General features: G+C 39.6%; 1 protein-coding gene across 1 annotated transcript; it reads left to right on the top strand.

Annotated features, from left to right (window-relative positions):
* The first annotated feature begins 11759 nt into the window (after positions 1–11759).
* LOC149597266 (histone H2B-like) lies at positions 11760–13678 on the top strand. The gene is made up of 3 exons (XM_089861090.1): positions 11760–11896; positions 12159–12315; positions 13242–13678. The coding sequence occupies exons 2-3, from the start codon at positions 12167–12169 to the stop codon at positions 13576–13578; spliced, it is 486 nt and encodes a 161-aa protein (XP_089717216.1). The 5' UTR covers positions 11760–11896; positions 12159–12166; the 3' UTR covers positions 13579–13678.
* The last annotated feature ends 3432 nt before the right edge of the window (positions 13679–17110 follow it).

Raw genomic sequence — 17110 nt, 5'->3', positions numbered from 1 at the left:
TAGCATAGCATAGCATATAGCATAGCATAGCATAGCATAGCATAGCATATAGCATAGCATAGCATATAGCATAGCATAGCATAGCATATAGCATAGCATAGCATAGCATAGCATAGCATAGCATATAGCATAGCATAGCATAGCATAGCATAGCATATAGCATAGCATAGCATAGCATAGCATAGCATATAGCATAGCATAGCATATAGCATAGCATAGCATAGCATATAGCATAGCATAGCATAGCATAGCATAGCATAGCATAGCACAGCACAGCACAGCATAGCATAGCATAGCACAGCATAGCATAGCATTAGCATAGCATAGCATTAGCATAGCATAGCATAGCATAGCATAGCATAGCATAGCATAGCATTAGCATAGCATTAGCATAGCATAGCATAGCATTAGCATAGCATTAGCATAGCATAGCATAGCATAGCATAGCATAGCATTAGCATAGCATTAGCATAGCATAGCATAGCATAGCATAGCATAGCATTAGCATAGCATAGCATAGCATTAGCATAGAATAGCATAGCATTAGCATTAGCATAGCATAGCATAGCATAGCATAGCATTAGCATATAGCATAGCATATAGCATAGCATAGCATAGCATAGCATATTATAGCATAGCACATAGCATAGCATAGCATATAGCATAGCATATAGCATAGCATAGCATAGCATAGCATAGCACATAGCATAGCATAGCATAGCATAGCATTGCATAGCATAGCATAGCATAGCATAGCATAGCATATAGCATAGCATAGCATAGCATATAGCATAGCATAGCATAGCATATAGCATAGCATAGCATAGCATAGCATAGCATAGCATAGCATATAGCATAGCATAGCATAGCATATAGCATAGCATAGCATAGCATATAGCATAGCATAGCATAGCATAGCATAGCATATAGCATAGCATAGCATAGCATATAGCATAGCATATAGCATAGCATATAGCAAAGCATAGCGTAGCATAGCATAGCATAGCATAGCATAGCATATAGCATAGCATAGCATAGCATAGCATAGCATAGCATATAGCATAGCATAGCATAGCATAGCATATAGCATAGCATAGCATAGCATAGCATAGCATATAGCATAGCATAGCATAGCATATAGCATAGCATAGCATAGCATAGCATAGCATATAGCATAGCATAGCATAGCATAGCATAGCATATAGCATAGCATAGCATAGCATAGCATAGCATAGCATAGCATATAGCATAGCATAGCATAGCATAGCATAGCATAGCATAGCATATAGCATAGCATATAGCATAGCATATAGCATAGCATAGCATAGCATATAGCATAGCATAGCATAGCATATAGCATAGCATAGCATAGCATAGCATAGCATAGCATAGCATATAGCATAGCATAGCATATAGCATAGCATAGCATAGCATAGCATAGCATAGCATATAGCATATAGCATAGCATAGCATAGCATAGCATAGCATATAGCATAGCATATAGCATAGCATAGCATATAGCATAGCATAGCATATAGCATAGCATAGCATAGCATAGCATAGCATATAGCATAGCATAGCATATAGCATAGCATAGCATAGCATAGCATAGCATAGCATAGCATATAGCATAGCATAGCATAGCATAGCACAGCACAGCATAGCATAGCACAGCATAGCATAGCATAGCATAGCATAGCACAGCATAGCATAGCATAGCACAGCACAGCATAGCATAGCACAGCACAGCATAGCATAGCATAGCATAGCATAGCATAGCACAGCACAGCATAGCATAGCATAGCATAGCATAGCACAGCATAGCATAGCATAGCACAGCATAGCATAGCATAGCATAGCATAGCATAGCATAGCACAGCATAGCATAGCATAGCATAGCACAGCATAGCATAGCATAGCATAGCACAGCATAGCACAGCATAGCATAGCACAGCATAGCATAGCATAGCATAGCACAGCATAGCATAGCATAGCATAGCATAGCACAGCATAGCATAGCATAGCACAGCATAGCATAGCATAGCATAGCATAGCACAGCATAGCATAGCACAGCATAGCATAGCATAGCATAGCACAGCATAGCATAGCATAGCATAGCATAGCATAGCATAGCATAGCACAGCATAGCACAGCATAGCATAGCACAGCATAGCATAGCACAGCATAGCATAGCACAGCATAGCACAGCATAGCATAGCATAGCATAGCATAGCACAGCATAGCATAGCATAGCATAGCATAGCACAGCATAGCACAGCATAGCATAGCATAGCATAGCACAGCACAGTACAGCATAGCATAGCATAGCATAGCATAGCATAGCACAGCATAGCACAGCACAGCATAGCATAGCACAGCATAGCACAGCATAGCATAGCATAGCATAGCATAGCATAGCATAGCATTGCATAGCATAGCATAGCATAGCATAGCATATAGCATAGCATAGCATAGCATATAGCATAGCATAGCATAGCATAGCATAGCATAGCATATAGCATAGCATAGCATAGCATATAGCATAGCATAGCATAGCATAGCATATAGCATAGCATAGCATAGCATAGCATAGCATATAGCATAGCATAGCATAGCATATAGCATAGCATATAGCATAGCATATAGCAAAGCATAGCGTAGCATAGCATAGCATAGCATAGCATAGCATATAGCATAGCATAGCATAGCATAGCATAGCATAGCATATAGCATAGCATAGCATAGCATAGCATATAGCATAGCATAGCATAGCATAGCATAGCATATAGCATAGCATAGCATAGCATAGCATATAGCATAGCATAGCATAGCATAGCATAGCATAGCATAGCATATAGCATAGCATAGCATAGCATAGCATAGCATATAGCATAGCATAGCATAGCATAGCATAGCATATAGCATAGCATATAGCATAGCATAGCATAGCATATAGCATAGCATAGCATAGCATATAGCATAGCATAGCATAGCATAGCATAGCATATTATAGCATATAGCATAGCATAGCATAGCATAGCATAGCATAGCATATAGCATAGCATAGCATAGCATAGCATAGCATATAGCATATAGCATAGCATAGCATAGCATAGCATTGCATAGCATAGCATAGCATAGCATAGCATAGCATATAGCATAGCATAGCATAGCATATAGCATAGCATAGCATAGCATAGCATAGCATATAGCATAGCATAGCATAGCATATAGCATAGCATAGCATAGCATAGCATATAGCATAGCATAGCATAGCATAGCATAGCATAGCATATAGCATAGCATAGCATAGCATATAGCATAGCATATAGCATAGCATATAGCAAAGCATAGCGTAGCATAGCATAGCATAGCATAGCATAGCATAGCATATAGCATAGCATAGCATAGCATAGCATAGCATAGCATAGCATAGCATATAGCATAGCATAGCATAGCATAGCATATAGCATAGCATAGCATAGCATAGCATATAGCATAGCATAGCATATAGCATAGCATAGCATAGCATATAGCATAGCATAGCATAGCATATAGCATAGCATAGCATAGCATAGCATAGCATATAGCATAGCATAGCATAGCATAGCATAGCATATAGCATAGCATAGCATATAGCATAGCATAGCATAGCATATAGCATAGCATAGCATAGCATAGCATAGCATAGCATAGCACAGCACAGCACAGCATAGCATAGCATAGCACAGCATAGCATAGCATAGCATAGCATTAGCATAGCATAGCATTAGCATAGCATAGCATAGCATAGCATAGCATAGCATAGCATTAGCATAGCATTAGCATAGCATAGCATAGCATTAGCATAGCATTAGCATAGCATAGCATAGCATAGCATAGCATAGCATTAGCATAGCATAGCATAGCATAGCATAGCATTAGCATAGCATTAGCATAGCATTAGCATAGCATTAGCATAGCATAGCATAGCATAGCATAGCATAGCATTAGCATAGCATAGCATAGCATTAGCATAGAATAGCATAGCATTAGCATTAGCATAGCATAGCATAGCATAGCATAGCATTAGCATATAGCATAGCATATAGCATAGCATAGCATAGCATAGCATAGCATAGCATAGCATAGCACATAGCATAGCATAGCATATAGCATAGCATATAGCATAGCATAGCATATAGCATAGCATATAGCATAGCATAGCATAGCATAGCATAGCACATAGCATAGCATAGCATAGCATAGCATTGCATAGCATAGCATAGCATAGCATAGCATAGCATATAGCATAGCATAGCATATAGCATAGCATAGCATAGCATAGCATATAGCATAGCATAGCATAGCATAGCATAGCATATAGCATAGCATAGCATAGCATATAGCATAGCATATAGCATAGCATATAGCAAAGCATAGCGTAGCATAGCATAGCATAGCATAGCATAGCATAGCATATAGCATAGCATAGCATAGCATAGCATAGCATAGCATATAGCATAGCATAGCATAGCATAGCATATAGCATAGCATAGCATAGCATATAGCATAGCATAGCATATAGCATAGCATAGCATAGCATATAGCATAGCATAGCATAGCATAGCATAGCATATAGCATAGCATAGCATAGCATAGCATAGCATATAGCATAGCATAGCATAGCATAGCATAGCATAGCATAGCATAGCATATAGCATAGCATATAGCATAGCATAGCATAGCATATAGCATAGCATAGCATAGCATAGCATAGCATAGCATAGCATATAGCATAGCATAGCATAGCATAGCATAGCATATAGCATAGCATAGCATAGCATAGCATAGCATATAGCATATAGCATAGCATAGCATAGCATAGCATAGCATATAGCATAGCATAGCATATAGCATAGCATATAGCATAGCATAGCATATAGCATAGCATAGCATATAGCATAGCATAGCATAGCATAGCATAGCATATAGCATAGCATAGCATAGCATAGCATAGCATAGCATAGCATATAGCATAGCATAGCATAGCATAGCACAGCATAGCATAGCACAGCATAGCATAGCATAGCATAGCATAGCACAGCATAGCATAGCATAGCACAGCACAGCATAGCATAGCACAGCACAGCACAGCATAGCATAGCATAGCATAGCATAGCATAGCATAGCATAGCATAGCATTAGCATAGCATTAGCATAGCATAGCATAGCATTAGCATAGCATTAGCATAGCATAGCATAGCATAGCATAGCATAGCATAGCATTAGCATAGCATAGCATAGCATAGCATAGCATTAGCATAGCATTAGCATAGCATTAGCATAGCATTAGCATAGCATAGCATAGCATAGCATAGCATAGCATTAGCATAGCATAGCATAGCATTAGCATAGAATAGCATAGCATTAGCATTAGCATAGCATAGCATAGCATAGCATAGCATTAGCATATAGCATAGCATAGCATAGCATAGCATAGCATAGCATAGCATAGCATAGCATAGCACATAGCATAGCATAGCATATAGCATAGCATATAGCATAGCATAGCATAGCATAGCATAGCACATAGCATAGCATAGCATAGCATAGCATTGCATAGCATAGCATAGCATAGCATAGCATAGCATATAGCATAGCATAGCATAGCATATAGCATAGCATAGCATAGCATAGCATAGCATAGCATAGCATATAGCATAGCATAGCATAGCATATAGCATAGCATAGCATAGCATAGCATATAGCATAGCATAGCATAGCATAGCATAGCATATAGCATAGCATAGCATAGCATATAGCATAGCATATAGCATAGCATAGCATAGCATAGCATAGCATATAGCATAGCATAGCATAGCATAGCATAGCATATAGCATAGCATAGCATATAGCATAGCATAGCATAGCATATAGCATAGCATAGCATAGCATAGCATAGCATATAGCATAGCATAGCATAGCATAGCATAGCATATAGCATAGCATAGCATAGCATAGCATAGCATAGCATAGCATATAGCATAGCATATAGCATAGCATAGCATAGCATAGCATAGCATATAGCATAGCATAGCATAGCATATAGCATAGCATAGCATAGCATAGCATAGCATAGCATAGCATATAGCATAGCATAGCATAGCATAGCATAGCATAGCATAGCATAGCATATAGCATAGCATAGCATAGCATAGCATAGCATATAGCATATAGCATAGCATAGCATAGCATAGCATAGCATATAGCATAGCATATAGCATAGCATAGCATATAGCATAGCATAGCATATAGCATAGCATAGCATAGCATAGCATAGCATATAGCATAGCATAGCATAGCATAGCATATAGCATAGCATAGCATAGCATAGCATAGCATAGCATAGCATATAGCATAGCATAGCATAGCATAGCACAGCACAGCATAGCATAGCACAGCATAGCATAGCATAGCATAGCACAGCATAGCATAGCATAGCACAGCACAGCACAGCATAGCATAGCATAGCATAGCATAGCATAGCATAGCACAGCACAGCATAGCATAGCATAGCATAGCATAGCACAGCATAGCATAGCATAGCACAGCATAGCATAGCATAGCATAGCATAGCATAGCACAGCATAGCATAGCATAGCATAGCACAGCATAGCATAGCATAGCATAGCACAGCATAGCACAGCATAGCATAGCACAGCATAGCATAGCATAGCATAGCACAGCATAGCATAGCATAGCATAGCATAGCACAGCATAGCATAGCATAGCACAGCATAGCATAGCATAGCATAGCATAGCACAGCATAGCATAGCACAGCATAGCATAGCATAGCATAGCACAGCATAGCATAGCATAGCATAGCATAGCATAGCACAGCATAGCACAGCATAGCATAGCACAGCATAGCATAGCACAGCATAGCATAGCACAGCATAGCACAGCATAGCATAGCATAGCATAGCATAGCACAGCATAGCATAGCATAGCATAGCATAGCACAGCATAGCACAGCATAGCATAGCATAGCATAGCACAGCACAGCACAGCATAGCATAGCATAGCATAGCACAGCATAGCACAGCACAGCATAGCATAGCACAGCATAGCACAGCATAGCATAGCATAGCATAGCATAGCACAGCATAGCATAGCATAGCATAGCACAGCATAGCATAGCATAGCATTGCATAGCATAGCATAGCATAGCATAGCATAGCATATAGCATAGCATAGCATAGCATATAGCATAGCATAGCATAGCATAGCATAGCATAGCATAGCATATAGCATAGCATAGCATAGCATATAGCATAGCATAGCATAGCATAGCATATAGCATAGCATAGCATAGCATAGCATAGCATATAGCATAGCATAGCATAGCATAGCATATAGCATAGCATATAGCATAGCATATAGCAAAGCATAGCGTAGCATAGCATAGCATAGCATAGCATAGCATATAGCATAGCATAGCATAGCATAGCATAGCATAGCATATAGCATAGCATAGCATAGCATAGCATATAGCATAGCATAGCATAGCATAGCATAGCATAGCATATAGCATAGCATAGCATATAGCATAGCATAGCATAGCATATAGCATAGCATAGCATAGCATAGCATAGCATAGCATAGCATATAGCATAGCATAGCATAGCATAGCATAGCATATAGCATAGCATAGCATAGCATAGCATAGCATAGCATAGCATATAGCATAGCATATAGCATAGCATAGCATAGCATATAGCATAGCATAGCATAGCATATAGCATAGCATAGCATAGCATAGCATAGCATAGCATAGCATAGCATATAGCATAGCATAGCATAGCATAGCATAGCATAGCATAGCATAGCATATAGCATAGCATAGCATAGCATAGCATAGCATATAGCATATAGCATAGCATAGCATAGCATAGCATAGCATAGCATAGCATATAGCATAGCATATAGCATAGCATAGCATATAGCATAGCATAGCATATAGCATAGCATAGCATAGCATAGCATAGCATATAGCATAGCATAGCATAGCATATAGCATAGCATAGCATAGCATAGCATAGCATAGCATAGCATATAGCATAGCATAGCATAGCATAGCACAGCACAGCATAGCATAGCACAGCATAGCATAGCATAGCATAGCATAGCACAGCATAGCATAGCATAGCACAGCACAGCATAGCATAGCACAGCACAGCACAGCATAGCATAGCATAGCATAGCATAGCATAGCACAGCACAGCATAGCATAGCATAGCATAGCATAGCACAGCATAGCATAGCATAGCACAGCATAGCATAGCATAGCATAGCATAGCATAGCACAGCATAGCATAGCATAGCATAGCACAGCATAGCATAGCATAGCATAGCACAGCATAGCACAGCATAGCATAGCACAGCATAGCATAGCATAGCATAGCACAGCATAGCATAGCATAGCATAGCATAGCACAGCATAGCATAGCATAGCACAGCATAGCATAGCATAGCATAGCATAGCACAGCATAGCATAGCACAGCATAGCATAGCATAGCATAGCATAGCACAGCATAGCATAGCATAGCATAGCATAGCATAGCATAGCATAGCACAGCATAGCACAGCATAGCATAGCACAGCATAGCATAGCACAGCATAGCACAGCATAGCATAGCATAGCATAGCATAGCACAGCATAGCATAGCATAGCATAGCATAGCACAGCATAGCATAGCATAGCATAGCACAGCACAGCACAGCATAGCATAGCATAGCATAGCATAGCATAGCACAGCATAGCACAGCACAGCATAGCATAGCACAGCATAGCACAGCATAGCATAGCACAGCATAGCATAGCATAGCATAGCATAGCACAGCATAGCATAGCATAGCATAGCACAGCATAGCATAGCATAGCATAGCATAGCATAGCACAGCATAGCACAGCATAGCATAGCATAGCACAGCATAGCACAGCATAGCACAGCACAGCATAGCATAGCACAGCATAGCACAGCATAGCATAGCACAGCATAGCATAGCACAGCATAGCACAGCATAGCATAGCATAGCACAGCACAGCACAGCATAGCATAGCATAGCATAGCATAGCATAGCATAGCATAGCATAGCATAGCACAGCATAGCACAGCATAGCATAGCACAGCATAGCACAGCACAGCATAGCACAGCACAGCATAGCATAGCACAGCACAGCATAGCACAGCATAGCACAGCATAGCACAGCATAGCATAGCATAGCATAGCATAGCATAGCACAGCATAGCATAGCATAGCATAGCATAGCATAGCATAGCATAGCATAGCACAGCATAGCATAGCATAGCACAGCATAGCACAGCGTAGCATAGCGTAGCACAGCATAGCACAGCATAGCATAGCATAGCACAGCACAGCATAGCATAGCATAGCGTAGCACAGCACAGCACAGCATAGCATAGCATAGCGTAGCACAGCACAGCATAGCATAGCATAGCACAGCACAGCACAGCATAGCATAGCATAGCACAGCATAGCATAGCATAGCATAGCACAGCACAGCACAGCACAGCATAGCACAGAATAGCATAGCATAGCATAGCATAGTATAGCACAGCATAGCATAGCATAGCATAGCACAGCATAGCACAGCATAGCATAGCATAGCATAGCATAGCACAGCATAGCATAGCATAGCATAGCACAGCACAGCACAGCATAGCATAGCATAGCACAGCATAGCATAGCATAGCACAGCACAGCATAGCACAGCATAGCATAGCATAGCATAGCATAGCATCAGACTAGTAAGATCAGACTAGAAGTAAAGAGCTCTAGCATTGGTAGTAGAACCTGGCACTAGTGAACAAATTTGAGGATTTCGTGCCGCTTCCATCGCGCCTACACTAGAGAAAAAATGTAAATACTAACCGTTCTCAATTCCTACTCCTAAAATCTATCCCTGCAACCATATATAAATACATTGTTTTCAGTCTAGGACTCTAGGAGGATTGATACCTTTTACATCAGGAGGCGAGCCTATACCCCAAGTAGCCAGGCCTCCCGGTGTAAATGGTACCAATGTTCCTATAGTCTGAAAACGATGTATATTCAGGCGATTCATAAACATCTTCTTGTATCTTTTGGATGCTAAATTAAGGACTGGTATACGCGTACATATAGGCATATATATCGTTTCGTAATACGTTCTCGCAGAAATATATTACCTTACACGAAGTTCACTTCTCCCTACCTCGGGCCGGCCATCATCTATGAGGTATTTTTACAGGCTAGAAACGGTACCGTTCCTCCCGAACAGCGAGGCAGAGAGGTGAAAATAAAAACACTAGCGTCGCGTAGTGAGAAAAATGTGCTTTTCTTACAATCGTATCATGGTTGTATCTTATGCAGCGGCTTCTCACTTGCGCGAAATACAGTTGAATCCCGCCGTTTCTAGGAAACGTCAGATTATCTTGGCAGGTTCTTAGTCACGTGGTAGGGTGGAAATAAAATCTACGCTGTGTTTACCCGGGGTAGACTTTTCACTTCACCGAGCGGTGAAAATAGCAGCCAAGCTAATTTCACCCTACCGCGGTCCTTACTTAAATTCTTAGTCACGTGGTAGGGTGGATATAGCCTCTACGCTATTTTCACCAAGGGTAGGAATAGGCTTCCGCCTATTTCTACCCGGGGGTGAGAATAGTGACACTCATAAAAATAACCACAGACTATAGAGCTATTTCAGTGGGGGGAAAATTTCGTCTGCTACGAAAATTGGGCCTGCCTTTGAGAGTGTAGGGCGGACATTTTGTGAGGGTTTTCTCTATGGGCAAATAGCATTGGTGACGTAGCCATTACCCCCTCTGAAATAGCTCTATAGCTGAGTTTTAGCTGACACATTGCTCGACTATATGGTCTTTGTATAGATGCTCTAATGGCAGCCCTGCTACTCCGAAAATGGCGAACGCCATCTCCTCAAAAAATAACTCGTGCTAAGAGGGGGATGAATTGACCGTTTTTTTTTGAATTATCGAGCAGTACAATTAAAAAAAATCGAAAAGATAATTTCAACGCGGTTACAAAAAAAGGGTAGCATCCTTCTACTAAATTTTTTCTTCGACTAAAAAGTCCCCGTTCCCGCGTTGTCCGTATTCAATCTATATCTATATAAATCAAAGTCCTGACTGACTGACTGACTGACAGACTGACTGACTGATAATCAACGCCCAGCCCAAACCGCTTGCCCTAGAAGGCTGAAAATTTGCAGGAACGTTACTCATAAGTAGTAGGCGCGTACTAAGAAAGCTTTTTCCAATCCACCGCCATCTTAAAAAATGGCGCCCAGAAATGTAAAAAATATTCTCTATGCAATTAAGTACGTGCGATTCAAGCGATTTCACATATATTTTGTACACTGGTTTGCTTTAACCTTAAGACGGGCTGAATGGTCATTCGGGTTCGATTTTTCGCCCTCTTTTAAAATGGCGCCCAGAAATGTAAGGAAATATTCTCTATGCAATAAAGTCCGCGCGTTTCAACCGATTTCACAAATATTTAGTACAATGGTTTCCTTTAACCTATAGACGGGCTGAAAGGTCTTTTGGGTTCGATTTGTTGCCATCTTTTAAAATGGCGGCCAAAAACTTAAAAACCCTTCTTTATGGAATAATGTCCGCGTGAAAAGTAATAAAAAATATCCCGACGGGCTGACGGAATGTGCCGAGTGCCTTCGCTCCTAGGGTGCTACAAAAATATTAGTCATCAGTAACATCTACACATTCTTTATATCATTTTAGATGGAAGTTCTTATTACACGCGAGCGACGCCGCGGGTAACGGCTAGTACAATGATAAAGCCCAAAAAAAAGAGAGGAACCTCTTTAGAGGTAATGTTACTATGGAAAAAAAACCAGGAAAAGGAGTTCGAAACTTTCAAAAAAACAAGCTGGGTTTTTCTGCAGTCCTTTAATATTGCTCCATGCTGGTGCAGGGCTAGAGACCGCTAAAAAACTACATAATTCTTTCGAGGTGTTTTTATTCACTCGGTCTATACCCGTCTTTTTGTGAAACCATATAAATAGGAGAAATCACAAACAAAGCTGTAGATAGTGACAGCTGTGTTTAATTACGGGAGTTCTTTTTTTTTAGTAATTTTAATGGCACGAGACGCTCTAAAGGACATCTCCAATGCACGCCAAGAAGGTCAACGTCAACCGAAAGCCCTAACAACAGCTCCCCCGACTTTCAAACCTCAAGACGTTTTGTTGAACGAAAGCCCATCTAGCTCGTCCACAACAAATAAAAGGTAACAATAAATTTAGCGAGCTATTTTGCTTAAGAATTTCCAAGATATCTGCGGACTTAAAACCCAAAGAAAAACTTTGTAAACCGGTCTAAGACTATTCTGTGTCGATGCGTTGATGAATTTCTTTCTCCTATTATGAGAATGTTTGATCTAAAATCTATACGTAAACCGTTCGGTTCTGACTACCGTGAGTAGTCCATTTAACTTTAACACACCGTTACCACTTAAGTAGCCTCAATTGTTCCATGATTCGTCACTTCCTGAAACTTGACTAAGTCCATCCTGGTCGCACCAGTACTGAAGTACAAAAATAAAGAGCTTGTGTACTTCATGTAATTCGTTTAGGTTTAAGTATAACCAGAAGTAAGATCAGACTAGAAGTACTGAGCTAACCAAATTCTTCACTTGGGGAAAGTGAATATTCTTGATAACACAACAACGGTTGGCCCTCTGGTAGCGGTTTCTAAATTTTCCCTCCAAAACGTGAGACGCTTGTGGCGGTAGACGGCCGAACTAGATTCCAGCACCCGCGTTCGTGTTCCGCGGCTTTGGGTTGAGGGGAAGGGGGTAGGCAATTTTTTTGGAACTCGAACATTTTTTTCTCTAGTGTAGGCGCGATGGAAGCGGCACGAAATCCTCAAATTTGTTCACTAGTGCCAGGTTCTACTACCAATGCTAGAGCTCTTTACTTCTAGTCTTATCTTACTTCTGGTAAAACTTTGTATGTATAATATTCTGAACCTATGTCTTAAGAGAACCAATCCTATTTTAATGTCATTCGTGTCGGTTTAAACATAAATTATTTTTTGAATATCTGGATTATTCTTATATACATGGATTTTAAGGACAGGCGTGTTTTAGCGATTATGAATCGAAACTTCTATAAACAGTTTAAATATAATTTTTTCTTTCTTTCATTTTTTAAGAGTTTCGAAGAACACGAGACGTATGAGGGAGAAGAGGCAGAGGAACTTTCGAAGAAAAGAGAACTTTACAATCTACATCTTTAAACTTTTAAAGGAACTCGAGCTAGAAGTGTCCATTTCACATTCTGGTATGGCGGTAATGGACGACTTTATGAACGATATGTTCACGAAAATAGCCAGGGAAGCAGCCGATTTGTCTCGCCTCAATAATACATCGACTTTGACCAGCCGAGACGTAATGGCTGCTGTCAAATTGATTTTCCCTGGTCAACTGGCAACAAATGCAATAGCTATGGCAAATAAGGCTTTGGAACGATACAATAAGTCTTCCAATTAAACGATAAACTGGCGGTTTCTTTAAGTTAATTTTCTGATTCATTTGTATTTTAAATTTGTGTGTAATTTTCTTTTGTAATAAACTGGCGCTTTTAAGTTAATTTTCCGATTCATTTAGTAAATAGATTTAAATATGGTTGTATTCTAAATTTGTGTGTAATTTTTTTTTTGTATAAAGCCGTTTTTATCAAAGTACATCCAGAACACAGGGCACTTGATAGTATTACACTAAGTAACGTTACAACAATAAGTACGGTAATTCCCTGTCTGTAATTTTTAACTTCTTTTGAATTTCAGTTTTCCATATTATCAGAAGTCCATTAAATTAGCCTAGAAAGTGAACAATTACAATGGCTGGTATAGCGTACGTCTCTGCTGGGATAAAAACTCCTTCTAGCTCCATGGATAGGGAGTTAAATTTTTCACCCTTTCCTAACACCAAATGTGGATGAGAGGAAAAGTATGAAAATGGCCAAAAGTCGCGAGTCATTAGAGTTTCGCCGTAGTTGACCGTTTTATTGGCGTAGCTATACTGGGCCTGTTCACTCCCTTAAAATAGGTCTTGTGTACGTCGTGTTAATTCGCGGTTACGCGGTTACCGTCGTCTGCTATTGTGTATGCTAGAACTTCCTCGACTTGTGCTTGTAGTCAGGAGAGAGTAGCTGGTCGTGTTTTAAAAGGTATTTCAAGGTATAATATGGATTTTAGTAAGGTTAGTGAAGCAATAGAAGAGCAAATAAAACTAGATACGTTTAAAACAAATCTCGGTAATTTAGCTATTGCGCGAGCAGCTTGCGTCGTGATGCGCGTGATCAAGTGGGCTATGGTTAAACCAAGGAGTATAAATGTCTGAACTACTTTCAGTCGCGAGTTTGCAAGTCCATCAGTCACTAGTAGGCTAAATAGTTATTGGCGAAACTTTGATGTCCGCGTTTTTTAACACAGGCTCTATGGCCATTGTCATACTTTCCCTCTCATCCACATTTGCTAACACAGAAATCTCGAGCTCCTCTCTAGGAAGACTTTCTTGACGTGAGCGGGGCGTGACTTCTTCAGCCCATGAACGCTGGATCTCTAAATGGTAGATTGTTTGCTTTATAAAAAATTAAAAAAAGGAACGGCCACGGTTGTTAAAGGGAGAGTGAAGTAGAAAATGAAGTGGTTTTTTTTATCGATTCTTCTACTTATTATAAAAAGGCAGGGGGTTACGCGATTGGTCGGACGTCCTTATTTAAAATTATCCTTTAAATCTGAACCTAATTTGAATTTTAAAATTATTCGGAAGTATTTCCTGAATGTTTGGCTATGCAGACTGGTCTTGTAATTAGTAGAAGTATCGATAAAAAATCACTTGATTTTCTATTCACACTCCCTTTAAATAGTTTTTTTCAATAGGTTTATGAAGAGTCATAAAAAACTGAATGACCTTGACTGTTCCAAAATTCACACCCCCATGCCTTCTCCTATGCTAAAGAGGGCTCGGTTTTACAGTGGAAGGAGGCGTTTTTTTGTTTTTTACGCAAATATTGTGCAGAATTTACCGCAAATTAATGTTACATTTCCCAAAAAATATTGTGACATTGCATTTGGAACTTTCTCAAATGTTGGTCTGGAGAGAGAGCTGTTCGCTCCTTTCCTGCCATTGGACAAAGTGCTAGCGAATAAAAAAGTTATCTCGTATGACATCACAGTCTCTTTAAGTTATTGGTAAAATGGCGCTAAGCTGAATGGGTCATTTGGTATTTAGAAATAATAATTGAATAAAGTAAAATTATTTATTTTCGTATGATTTTCCTGTAGTACCAAAAACGGATTCATGTACTAAGAACGTCTGATCATAGCTTTAGCCTCTGGCACCATCCTCTCATATTTTATTGAGAAACTTCGTCTGCTTATATTTCGGCTCCACCTACAAATTTTGCATATACCGACTTCTAGTGGTCAAAAATGCCATTCTTTATATATTCCTGGTTAAATATTTTTTCCGAAATTGCGCCAGTGGTAAAAAGCAAAGTGGACAAAAATGCGATATGCTATATAACTCCCTATTTAGTGGAATTAGATTTAAAGTTAATAATGTATTTAATTGATGTTTCTTTAAATAGTCGTTTCTTTAAGTATCTGGTTTTTCTTGCTCTGTACTAAGATTATTATTTTAATACATCTATAACTTATTATTATTTTCTTGCCTTATGTAGTATCTATATGTAAAGCCCAAAATATAAGAGAATGAGGCCGATAGATGGCGAGCGCAAGTTTGGAAATTATAAGCCACTCCCATCAAAACATACAAAGTAGTCGAGGATGGGTAGAGAATTTGCTACACTCAACGTTCTTCTTACATAAATCCGTTTTTGGTAGTACTACAAATTTAAAAGGTTTTTACTAATGGTGGACCTTTTGGATAAAATAATTATTTTAAAAATGAAATTATTTATAATGAAAATACCATTCAACATGTCAACCTTGGAATCGTTGAAGGCAGCCATTTTTTATGTAAATATGTTGTTGTCATATGCAAATCACACCTCGATTTCTGACAATTTTGACCTCTTCATCCTATAGTTTCTTACAGTCAAATAATACTTGCTTTTGTTTTTTTTACCTCTCCGAGTGACGATGACGTCACGGAGAGGTATTACACCGACCGTGTCTGTCTGTGTGTCTGTCTGTCTGTCAGACCCCACGTGACCGCGCTCGCAGTTTACAAATCGGAGCAAACAAATACCCGATTTCCGGAACGCGTTCGCGGTTCACGGAAATTTGGCCATTCATCTGCCAACACCATGATCTTTACTAACTGGCTTCTAAGGGCCACAATCTGCTAGTCTTTGTCCATCCCACATGGATACTAGCCTGTACTTGCTGGCTCGTAAGCACCACCATCTTTTGTTCTTCGTCAATCCCACAATGACACCAGCTCCTATGCACCACCATCTTCAGGTCTTTGTCCATTCCGGCTTCTTCTCCATCGTTATCGTTTGGTTTTAAGATATACGCGGCGATCAGCTAGGGTTACGAGAAACGTCTAGCCTCCCAATGGCAGGGCTTCCACCATCGGTTCACGCGAATGCGTTTTTATCTATTATTATAATGGAAACGAATCGTACATATACGCCAAAATTTGGAAAAAGCGGGCAAGAGGGGTACCCTTCACTTTAAACGTCAATATTAGCAAAGTTTCGAAAGATAATATGAACAACTTTATTTTAAACGATCTAACTATTTTTAAAGTTATTTACTGGCGATTAAAATAATTAAAAATAATTAGTTATATTTATTTAAATATTAAAGATAAACCCAAGTACCGAAGTCGTTAAAACATTGCCTCCTATTCTATCAAGGCCCGTGCATTGCGTTATATTTCCTACATTGTCTCTTATATCTATTTAGGCCCGTGCATTTCGTTATATTTCCTACATTGCCTCCTGTATCTATCAAGGCCCACGCATTGTGATATATTTCCTTCATTGCCTCCTATATCCAACAAGGCCCGTGCATTGAGATATATTTTTGAGAACAACAACCAAAAT

This window comes from Phalangium opilio, unplaced genomic scaffold (genome assembly GCF_054372755.1).
Source record: "Phalangium opilio isolate 3A_F unplaced genomic scaffold, DU_Popi_V2 ptg000369l_1, whole genome shotgun sequence".
Lineage (NCBI taxonomy): Eukaryota > Metazoa > Arthropoda > Arachnida > Opiliones > Phalangiidae > Phalangium > Phalangium opilio.
This window is presented reverse-complemented; position numbering and strand designations above follow the sequence as displayed.